General features: G+C 39.6%; 2 protein-coding genes across 2 annotated transcripts in view; both read right to left on the reverse strand.

Annotated features, from left to right (window-relative positions):
• Positions 1-2,594, reverse strand: part of cpne2 (copine II) — a gene marked incomplete at both ends in the record, with an annotated part of 38,217 nt that extends 35,623 nt beyond the window's left edge. The window contains one exon of the mRNA XM_083973736.1: positions 2,418-2,594. Within this exon, the coding sequence (XP_083829862.1) occupies positions 2,418-2,594 (177 nt within the window). The remainder of the gene's footprint in view (positions 1-2,417) is intronic.
• Positions 2,595-6,921: 4,327 nt separating this feature from the next.
• Positions 6,922-12,371, reverse strand: LOC310987876 (uncharacterized protein; the record flags this gene model as incomplete). Its single annotated transcript, XM_083974346.1, has 5 exons — positions 6,922-6,970; positions 7,222-7,299; positions 7,388-7,471; positions 7,575-7,658; positions 12,331-12,371. 5 exons carry the CDS (start codon positions 12,369-12,371, stop codon positions 6,922-6,924), a joined length of 336 nt encoding a protein of 111 aa, XP_083830472.1.
• Between the last annotated feature and the right edge of the window lie 207 nt (positions 12,372-12,578).

Below are 12,578 nucleotides of genomic sequence, written 5' to 3' on the forward strand. Positions count from 1 at the left end.
CAGTAATAAACTTCTAATGACAGTGATAACCCAACACGGGCTTCAAATGTTTGAGGAAACATTTTATTTTTCACAGATGCGCTTCATGCTCCAACAACTAGATTTCTGAACAGCTCATCTTGCCAACCTCTGTTTGTTACAGTGCTGAGATGAGCAGAACGACTCGGATAGGAAAAAAAATCTGAGGATTTAGAAAATAACCCAACTAGTCTGCTAACTGGCTGCCAAGTCATCAGCTCAGCTTAGATCTGTATTTATGTCGGCCTATCGTGTTGTTTGAAGCCTCCAACACCAGTTTTTAGTTGCTGCTATCACGTCTTCCCTTCATTTCATTGTTTCCTTCATCTTCACTTCTTTTTTCTATGTGCCGCTCTTTCAGTCTAACCTCTGTGTTTCTTTTATTCTTCTACATTTGCCCTTACCGTCTCTCTTGCTAATGTGCTCCTCACCCTCTCTATACCTCCACCCTTTTTTTTCTCATCTCCCTTTCTCACACCTATTCCCTCTCACAGTCATACTCTCTCTTTCTCTCTCTCTCTCTTTCCCCCGATGGACCCAGCTGCTTCTCACACCTCTATCTCACAAGACAGACGAAGATAGTCAGGAAGTGAGCCCGAAAGAGGGAGAAAGACAGAGGGATAGGAAGACTGGTGGCAGAGATGAGAAAGACAATCAGAGGAAGACGGAGAGAGAAAGTTAACAGGAGGGGATTTGAGAAAGCGAGAGAGAGAGAGTGAGAGAGAAAGAGAGAAAAAGAGAGAGAGCTGCGAGTGTGAGAGAAACAGCGAGCTGTGGATAATATCCAAGAAAAGGTTTGAGCCTCATTTCGCCTCCTGCATCATTCCCTCACTCCAGGAGCATTAAGCTTTTGTTTCCTTTCCCGTTGCCATAGCAACCATTGGCAATTTCACATCAGTACCACATGCCCTGCTGACCGAGAGCTAGCTACAACCAGAGGCACACGCCTACACACACATACGCACACATGCACGCATGCACACACGCGCACACACACACATACAAAAGCCAGCTTGCCCTGTTGACCAGCTGTTCGCTGCAGAAAAGCCTCGCAGCAGCAGCAGCAGCAGCCTACACACACCAAAACTTCATCACCATCTTCCTCTTCGTCATCTTCCAACTTGGAGCTCGTGTTTATCTCTTCCTACACCATAAATATAAACAAGTAGTACGGTATATTGTATCTTTTCACATCGTACATCATGGGATTAAAGCAACAAGGTTCAAACACAGAAGAACAGGAGAAAACAAAGTGAAGTGAGGCCTGAGGTCGACTGAAGAGAAACTCTCAGTATCAAATCTACAGTCACTCATCATTACTGTAAAATATTCTCAGTACTGCTCTTCCTGTCCCATTGCTCTTTGTTGGGCAACACCTCAATATGTTGTTAGTCTACAAAAGCTGACCTGACAGTGTAACTATACTTGCAGAGTTTGCTGCAGTGTGCGAGGTAACTGTAAACTCTCTAGTCACTGCTTTATCTTGCTTTATCTATTTTTCCATCTGGTCTGTTTACGACCTCATGGCTTTTTTCATTAACACTCATATTACCTACACATTATTACTAGTTACTAGTACTAGTGTTAATATTATCACTATCTATTATCATAACACTATTGCCTCAAACAAAGTTAATATGCTTTAATAAACTCACCTATAATGGTGCATTCAGCATTTGTAAATCAAGTACTATATCATTTAAACACCAATTACAAACAATGACTTGGGCCGTACACGTACAGTATCAGTTATTGAGAGTGTTAGTAGATTTGTTAATTGTGCAATTTATGATTATTTCAAGTAGTTACAACTTGTTAATCAAGTACTTTTTTTTTTTTTTACCATTATGGACCCTCCTCAGGTTTAGACTAATGTTGGACCAGCCGTCATCTCACTGGGCTCAGACTTCAGGACTGAGACCAGATGGCCACGACATCCTGAGTCTGGATCTGTCTCACAACACACACAGTCTGCAGAGTAACAAAGACAACAAACAAAATCCTCTATTCTCTGTCTCTTTGCTCGATGCTGCTGAGTGTGACCTTGACGGCACTTATAACACTTATTCAAATGTTCCCTCCTCCCTTCAGCCTACTCTTTCTTTCTTTTTTTCTTTCTTTCTTTCTGCCTCCCTTTCATCCTCTACACTCCACCTCGCTGAAGTCAACACATGGAGAAACACCAGAAACTGGTTTGACTCAGTCTGATCTCAACAGCTCTATGTCTCCCTGTGTTTGGCCTTTTCTCCTCAATCTGCCTTTTTTTTTTAAACCTTTTTTCTCATCTCTCATCTTCAGTTTGTTTAAAAAGACAAAAGACATTTTTTCCTTCCTTCCTTCCTTCCTTCCTTCCTTCCTTCAATCGTCCTTCTTCTAACCTATCATCCCTCCATCCTTACCTCCACCCAGTTTCCGTCCACTTCATGGAAGAGGACACAGAAGGGGTCCGACTTGGAGGCCACGTCTCGGTCCAGCAGGCTCGTCGCTGTGACGGACATTTCCACCCGAGTGACGCAATGCTGAGGCACAACACTGAGCGTCTGGCCCTCGGTGGTCGAGCCCAGAGTGTAGGCCATGATCTGAGGTCACAACTAATCAGCCTGGAAGGAAAAACAAAAAACAGACAAATAAATAGGGTTAATATTAGAAATAACATCATCATATCATCCTCCAATGGCGCTCTCTAGGCTGCATAGGTGCCCTTAAAGTCAAATACAGTCTCCTGTAATAGCAAACTAAGACTGTGGGGCAGGGAGACAGGGAGATAGTGTTATTAACAATATAATGAAGCCTTACAAGTGTTCCTTGATATGAATATGATTAATGCATTTAAAACAATATAAAAGACAAAATTTGATAAAGCTCTATGCTGGTGCTCTACACTATTAGCATGTTAAAATAGTTATATTTTGCAGCTACAATGTCCACCATAGTAACTGTGCTATCAAATTGGAGATCATCAGACTAGGAAGTTTTTTTTTTTTTTTTTTTACCTTTTTACTTGGGAAAAAGGTCAATAAAGTCAATAAACAATCAATCAGTTATTAGGAAAGATGGGAACTAGTTGTCTATTGATTAACCAATTGATTTTATCTGGTAATGGCTGCAGCAGCTCTATGGTAGATAATGATGACTCGTTATGGAGAGAAATGAGATCACAAACATGAAGGCCTGTATCCGATGTGAGTAGTTGAGAACCAAAACCAAAAATAGCGACCCCGTAATTTCAATGGAGGAAAAAACTCAGGGGATCACCACCAGAGTCGGTAAGATGGCATCTGGGAACCATCCATGTCTCTAATGTTGATGTTGGTGGTGGAGCTGTGTGAAATCTCATGGGATCTCCAAAATCAGTAGACTTCAGCTAATGAACAACATCAACGACTGCACCAGATTTAATGGAAATCCACTAAATTGATTTTCCACCATGGACCAAAGAGGTTCGGCCATCAACAGAGGTTGTGACAATGAATATACCCCCACATTATATTATAATACAGCTCATTTATTAAAGGTGTAATGATTCTGAATGTGAGACCGTGATGCAAACACAAACAGGTGTAGCCTTTGAGCTCTAATCGCTTTAACTGCTTTACTCCACCCCAAACTATCTGCCAATCACTCATCAAAAAATAAAACAAATACACTGACAAAATACATTTTAAAGAGATAAAAACGAGACGTTCACCTGACACAGTCTCACACATGAATGGTTACAGTCACATGTCCGGGTTCTTACATAACTAACCAATCAAGTATGTGTGATGTGTGTGTGTGATTGTCGGCCAACAAAATCATAACTCTGTGGAAACGCCACCACAGAAATGAAAAATCTAGAAACACACCGGGTGTTCGCACCTGTTGCTATGGGAGTGTGTGCCTGTCTCCAGAGAGAAGTCGGTGGATCAGAGACTTGACATTTGTTGTATTTAGACACAGTTCAGTGTTCGATTTTTTTTTTATAACAATAAAAGAAAAAAAAATTCAGAGGTAAGAAGAAATAATGAATAAATCAGAGTTAAGACACCACCTGTGGTTTTACAGCCCTCGGCAGAATAATGACAGTGTCTGGCTTGAAATAAGCAGCAAGTAAAAATTAAACACACGTAAACACACACACACCCACATAGTACAGACACATCCAGACAGAATGAGAGGGTTTGGTCATGCATGCATGGCCTCTGGAAACACACACACACACACACACACACACACACACACACACACACACACACACACACACACACACACACACACACACACACACACACACACACACACACACACACACACACACACACACACACAGTGCCATCAGAGTCATTGCACATATCTCCATATTCGTGAGGCCTCAGGTAAAGAGGACGAAACACAAATCATTACATTAATCCGAATGTGTCAACTGAGCACAGATGATAAGGACAACACCTCGCGTCCGCAAAATAAAGGTGTTTTTTGTTCTGAGAGCGGCACGCTAAAACGCTGCTGTCTATTGCTAAGATACTAATGTGTGCTCCTCCCATTCTGCTCCTGTGATGTCACACTGGTAGTGGTGATGTACTGAAAAAGGAAAAAAAATAACCAGTGCAATATTTTCATTCACTTACGCAGCCATTCACAGGCAGTGAAGGGCTTGTTTTGAAACACTTTTACTCATTCATTCTTCACCATTCATGGCTTCATTTGTTGTCCTGTGTTCATCAAGGAACTGGTGACTGTGAGAGTAGCTCAGCCTTAAACCTGCTAATAGGACATGATGAAGGATGCTGATATTAAAAATGAAGCTTAGTGTAAAAATACACTTAGAAATAATATTGTATTAGAAACACTGTACAATAAAATAAAATGAATAAATTAACTGATACTGGATTTTTGTCCAAGTACATCCTGGATTGATTCAGGTCAAAACTAATAGAGAAACACAAACATGGGGCGTGTTTGTGTCCTTTGACACAGCAGGCTGAAAAACATATTTTAAATGTCTCATTCAAAATCTGCTTTTGCACAATGATTGGAAAACATTCACTGCACCTGAAAACTGCAAATTGATAATAATAATAATAATAATAATAATAATAATAATAATAATAATAATAATAATGATAATAATACAACTAAATAGACCTGCTATTAAGACCATCAGCAGCAGCAGCAGCAGCAGCAGCACTACAATGAGTGTTTGAGTGCATTTATAATATGCAGGATGACACAAAAAAGCCAACTGACAACAAACAGTATAGGCTACAGCAGCTTGGTCCATGTCTGTAGTGGCATTGATGCTGATGCTGCTGATGATCACACAGTCACAGTCACATCCACACCTGAGTCACCTCTCTCTCTGCGGGAGGGCAGATCTGGGGGGAAGACCCGGCTGTTATTTATAATAACAAATCACATAGTACATATTGACTGTATGGCGTTCAGTGACATGTTGCCACATCTTTCCTTATTCCGCCTCTCAGCTCTCTAAGTAGCGGACTAACACATTTTGGCACATTGTAGTTTCATCCAAAACAGCTGATAGCTACCTGAGAAACCTGTTCAGTCTCTATAAAGACAAAAAAAACATTGTAAAAACTCAAGTGACGCTCACCTCAGTGAAAACCGTCCAACTTCCCCACCGCCGCTTCTCACTTCACAGTTTCCTATTGCTGCGCACTGTGAGGAGCAAAATCAAAAAGATCAAAAAATGTAAAAATACTTCTTCTCCTTTTGTTGTTTTAAGAAAGAAGAGAAACTGAAGTTGCCGTTGACATTTTGATTATATTATAATATTTTTATCCCAAGTATCCTGGAAGAAGCAACAGTGTGTGACCGTAAATCATCCTCGTAGCCCCACGGTGCTCTGAGCCCGGCGCCACTGATGGATGGAACTGCGTCAAGCTACCGGGATTTAGCCTCAGACCGGAAGTAAGATGAGCTCACCTACAAAATAAAAGCGGAAGTGAAGCGTTTCCACCCACTGTCTTACTTATTTTATTTATTTATTTTTCAAAACATATATATATGTATATATATATATATATATATATATATATATATATATATATATATATATATATATATATATATATATATATATATATATATATATATATATATATATATATATATATATATATATATATATTTAAAATAATATATATTACATTTTTGAATATTTATTATTCTATTATTCTATTTGTATGTGTAACAATTTCCCGTGGGGGTTTAAAAAAGTATTCTGATTGTTGTAGAAAACATGTAGTGACACTGGCACCCTCTTGTGGTTACACAGCTAACCTACATCTTTATCACTTCTCAGCTACTTTACCAGTCCTATACAGAAACTTTTACTCAAGGACTGGACTTCAATCGAAATACTGAGGTACTTGTACTGTAATTAAGAATTCAAGTGTTTTTGCCATTTTACATACTTCTACCCCACTCAGTTCCTGTAGAGGAATATTTAAAGCATCTTTAATCCACTACAGTTATATAACAGGTACAAGTGTTAGAATAAAATTGTATGACCTTGTACATAAAATGTGTTGGCTACAACATTAATATGTTCCATATGTATAATCATGCAAGAGGATTAGCTTCATAAATAAGATCAACCTCACCTTTATGTAGTTAGATAATCCTTCCAGACTTCTTTTATTATCAAATCATACTTAAGATATTTTTATTGAGGGCCATCTGTTACTGACAACAGCACAATTTCTCTCCTCTATACCAGTGTGACTGTGAACTAGTGTGCATAACAAAAAAGAACAATGAAATTGAAATTCAGTCATGATGAATGTTTCTGTTTACACCTGGACTGTGACAGGTCAATATGTCTGCTGTGAAAGGGGCACTTGTGTTTATTAATTTATTTCATTCAGACTCCATTAAACAATAGAACCTTAATATTATACACTAAACTACAGCTCCAGCCACCTCATCACCACAGTTATTCCATCCCAGACTAGAGAAAGAGAGTGAGAGTAAAGTTCACAGACAAGAACAATTTTATTCAGTTCATAGTTAATTGAAACTGTCACAATAGCCAACTTCACGTGGCTTTCGGTCTTGGACTTTTGCATGATTAAAGCTTTGAAATAAACAAGATGGATGTTTTGAAAATTTGAACTTCACAATCCAACCACACCTTCAATTGCACACAGTTATTTCTATCACTGTAGCACCACTTTAGTGAGTTCATTGTATGTCTCTTACCCCACATCCTGTATGAGAGGACAGTGGGCCAGACTGGCAGCTACAGCACTCAGGTTTGACGTGCCAACAGAGGTCAGCCTGAAGAGAGAGAAACAGTCAGTGAAGCCGGTCATCCGTTAGTGTTGACATTCCCACAGCAACAGGAGGAGGAGCTGGAGAGTCTTACTGAATCTTTGTGAGGTTCTTCATGCACATTATTGCTTTGGACAGACTCACTGAGCCCTCGTGTCCAATACTGTTCTCTGAAATACTGCAAAAGACATAACGAAAGATAAAGGACACAAACCTCAGGATCACACTGTTTAATGTCATAAATGTCAATGACAAACTTGATGTATGTGTGTGAGACTTACTCTAACACTGTGATGTGTGTCACTGACGTGAAGACGAGGGCCGTCCTGGCAGCAGTGAGATCACCAAGATGGTTGCTGCCCAGACTGGAGGAAAGAAAAAAACAAAACAAAACACGTTTACATTCTTTACTGAGGGAACAATGTAAAAATAGGATTTGTAATCACGTCTTTTCTCCTCTTTAACCAAAATACATCTGACCAAAAAACTACAAAAAAAAAAAGAGTTTTGAGTTTTACAGAAAAGCAGGATAAAAAGATGTTTATGGCCATTAGTGCCTGTGTGAATTGATAGAAACCAAAACACTGCACCTTATCAAGTGTTTCATTTTCCAAAATAATATTTACATGAATGAGCCACATACATAAAAATTACTAGAGCTCAGGTGACCAAAGCCTCCAGTAGTTTGTCTCCTGATTGGTCGCTGATGAGGTTCTTTGAGAGTCTGGAAGGAAAAAGACACACACACAAATTTGATATATAAAAGTAGTTCCTTCTCTAAAAGATTCAGTGGTTGTGTATTCTTTGAGACGACCACTGGGTGGTGCCAAAATTAGAGGTTAGGAGCCATGAAGCCATTTTTGAAAAAAAGTATACAGCTACAACATCTTGTAATGAATGAACAAATGAATTAATGACCACAGCTTTGTGGCACCTTTTTATAAGAGCTTTTAAACTGTCAGTCTCACTCCTGGAGAGGAGTGAGACTGACAGTTTAAAGCCAAATAGGAGCAGCTGCTGCCCATAAAGACGGTGCTTTTTAAGCTCATTTCACTAACATATTTATTAGTATTTATTCTATTTATTCCCTGTTTTATCCATGTCACCCACACATGAAATCATTCTGTCACACAGGTTTGACCACGGCTGACTTGTGTAGGTGTAGAAAATGAGCAGTGTGCGTCCGGTCCAGATAGGAAACAGTCTGGTTAGCAGCATCAGCCATCCTCCCGCCCTCCAGCCTGAAATCACAAGACATCCAACATTGTTAGGGAAGAATTTCACTTCCCTATGTAATTTGTGTGGTTAAAGGTCAAACCCTCTATGTTTATAGTTGAGAGCTGAGACGTAGATGTCTTTCTGTTTGATACTATATGGCTAGAGACAGTTATCTGCCCCAAATTGAGGTGTCATCACGCGCTTAAGTTGTGTTGATGACTCTTCCATTCAAGTACAAATACATTTTGTCCATAAAAAACATCCAGGACTCTGGTACTGTACTTCTTCTTCTCCTGCATCACCTCATAATTCCTACCCAACAATTACAACTTTACTTCAATGACAGATTTTAAAGGGGTTTATCACATCTGTTTATGTGCCAGGTTTTCTGCATGTGTGAAACACTAACTCAATCTCCTCCATCCGTGTCAGTCCATCCATAGCAGAGAGCAGATCCAACATGCTGTTTGCTCCTGATGGTCCAACTGCAGTGTCACTTTTGTTTAACCTGGCACACATACAAGCCACATAAAAAGGGTGCTGTTCAACCAGGCAATCAGTCCTTCAGTACAAAGATTAGTAGTGTTATACAAACCATCATCTCATCTGAGTCAGATTTCTACACAAATATGATATTTATTCATGTACCACACAGCTACTGACATTTCATGTCCGAGTCCTGATCTTGGGAGTTTGTAGAGCTATACTTTACAGCTTAACACTACGAGAGGGGGAGTAATACCTTTCCTCTGAAGGTGGGGTGGGGGGTGTGGGGTGCAATTGTAGGATCAGACTCAATTTATTTATGATGAGTATCATGTGGAGTTGATGGCATGTTGGAATGATGAGCTCCAGCAACAGTGGCTGCAACATGAACAGTGAAGCTGCTACTTTGGCAGGAACACACAATTTTAAACGGGCCAGATTTTTTGAGTGGTGCTAAATAACGTCCGAATACAATGTGTCAGTGTCACCGCAGCATTATCATTAACGACTAACTACTTGGAATAGCTCTGCAGGCTTAAGTTTCGATATTAAATAAATTACAAGTAAATGGCAAGTGGCTACAGGAGGTCGTATTTTACTTGGTACGCCTTCGGAAATTAGCTTTGAAAGGTTAGCTATGAATACATGTTTGTAACCAGAATTATCACCCAACCACGTGAGTTTTGGCAACACGGGTAAAACAGAACAGAGAGACTCAACTATCTCCAGGCTGTTGTGGGAGAAACTGTGGATGGCGACAACAAACATGACCTTCTTATTATTTTTTCTCTCATCATTTATGAATATGCCTTTATTGATTATGTCTGTTCAAACAGAACATGGAGAAGACTCAATCCAACTCTGTGAGTGAAGGATTTGCAAAACACTAAACACATTTAAATACATTAGAGCATTATGATTATGCCACTTCTTTGCAATTCCAAAGTGCTGATTATCAAATGATCACACCCATGAGCCAATTGGTTAAACATAACCATCAGGTACATAAACACACAACTGCTTAATTGTAGACACACTGATCAGGTTTAAGCACCAGTGTCTTCAACCAAAATGGAAGGAGTCAGAAATACATCTAGCATGGTCTGTACTGTATTTTCAGTGGGTTTTGCTTTTCACTGTAATCTAAACCTGTACAGGATTCAGTATTTTATGTTTATCTGATACTTGCTGAGCTTTTAGTGGTACTCTGCACTCTGCTGTAGTATCATGAAAACTGGATGTTGTTGTTTTGTTCATGTTGACTGTTTTGGGTATACTGTATGAAGAGACATAAATGCAGTGCAGTGTTGGGAGGCCAGACCACATAGATATAGGTGCAGGGAGTCAGTGAAGACTGACCTCTGGTCTGATTTGGTTGTTCAACGTGTTTTCAGATTGAATCAGTTAGAAGAAGAAGTAGTGGAAAATCTGAAGAGTTTTGATTGTTGTTTGGTTTGGACGTTTGTTTGGGTGTAGGAAAGGGTCGAGTTGTATGTTGGTCTGCTACTGAGATTTTGCATTTTACTATTCCACATTATGAACAAGTCAATTACAGCAAGTGACATACCTAGCAATTAGAATCTCACTGTGACCTATCAATTCAATAGAATTCCAAAATTGTCATAAGTATAAATGACATTCATTCTACAGTATAGGATACAAGACCAAGGCCCTGGGTTGCTATACATAGGCAGGCTCTTCTTGAGTGACAGAGTACAAGTTGTTCTGCGTCACAGTCACGTCTCAAATTCAGTGCGCCCTCAACCCTGCTGACCCTGACCCACCACTGCTGTGATTGGACCATCTGCTCAGCGCCTGTTTCGGTTTTATTTTCACCTCCTTTTGGGGAGGAAGGACAGAACAGTTGCGTGCTCAACTTACACATCTCATTTTACTTCCACAGCCAAGTTATTCCTGGCGTACGGTCAGCCTACATATGGTCAAATCCTGTAGCATGCCTTTACTTGCGTCAGTAACCAGTCAATCTGAAAATACAGCTGTACACTAATGACGGATGTGCAATTTTGAAATTTGGTTTTGCTATCAACTCTGAACATGGCTCTTGCTTGAATATTATATTGATTATCCATTTGTTATTTATCAGATTGTTTATCAGGTTTAAGTTACGAGGTTCTATTTTGGTGGCAGTGGAACGACAGGTGCAAGCAACACAACAACTGGTTGGTTTTCATTTTGCATTGCTGGGAAGGAACCTGTTTTTAGTGGAACATTCGCAGAGGTGAACACTGTCTCTGTCCGGTCAGTGAGGCTTGTGTGCCCATGAAAATTAAATTTGCTTTACATGTAAAATTGGAATTGTGTCCAACAGTGAGTACACAGTGCAAATATATAAAAGTATAAACAGATGTTATTGTAGAGGCAGAAGTTTGGTTTGAGTCATGTGTTGCACTGTCAATAGTGAAGTACTGAAGTATAAAACACAAGGACATTCACTGTACTCCAATTAAATAATAATGTTTCATAAAAGCTGTGATAAACTTTAACTGATTAAACACGCAACAACATCACAGGACACTAAAATAGAGCCCACCCCTTGATGTGACAACCTGGACGTCACCAGCACATAGTATACACACCCCCTGAAACAATAACAACCACCTGTGCTCATGCCACAAACGCTTCCTTTAATATCCTCAATCAGTTTTGGGGAGGGGGTTAGAAGAGGTCAGCAGGAGTGACAGGAAGCAAGGCGCTCATTACAATAGCCACGAGTGAGGCCATTAAATCTCTTATAAATTGTCATCTTTCCACCACTGGCAGCTGGTCTCTGTTAACTACCTCTAAATGCTTTACATTTCCCATTCCACTTTGTTCTTTATGGAAGCTGCTCATGGATGAAAGACTTGCCGACTGACCTGCTGACCGAGAGACTATTTGTTTATTTATACAGTACAGTATGGCTCTAGGGTTTTCCTGAACTGAACTGAACTATTTCAATTTTTTTTTCCTGCCATAAGTGAAATTAAAGTCTAAAAGAACTTTGTGATTGTGGGATTTAAAGTTATCCGTTGTTGTTTTCTGTATGTTTTTTTTTCTTCTTTACTGCAGTTGAAAAAGAATGCTTTTGTTCTTTGTGGGGCTAAAATAGATGTTCAATGTGTAGAAGTGCATTTTGAATGTAAATAATTGTTAACATGACTTATAACCCTAAATGTCAGGAGAGACACCTGGCAGTCCCCTCCTAATAAAACTCGGTTATCAAGTCAAACCGTCACAATCTTCATTTACAGTGAATATCTCGTAGCTCAATAGTAGAAGACTAACAAATATTACAATGTTCCTTTCCAGACCTCTGTGATTTTATTTCCTCACCTCTTCTTGAGTTGCGTGTCACTCACATCACTACTCGTCATGATTCTGATTGCAACCAAAAATTCCTGTATGGTCAGATGAATGAAACAGTAGGCGTTGACAAGCTTCCTGTCCTCAAGTCTCAGCTCCACCTTCCAAACACAAGGATAACACATTATTATACACCATAGCATGCTGTGCTCTCTCCCCCTCCTCCCTCCCTTTCTCTCTCTCTCCCTCTCTCTCTGGACAATGGACCCCACTGCAAC

The sequence above is a fragment of the Trachurus trachurus genome (assembly GCF_905171665.1).
Source record: "Trachurus trachurus genome assembly, chromosome: 6".
In the NCBI taxonomy this organism is placed as follows: Eukaryota; Metazoa; Chordata; class Actinopteri; order Carangiformes; family Carangidae; genus Trachurus; species Trachurus trachurus.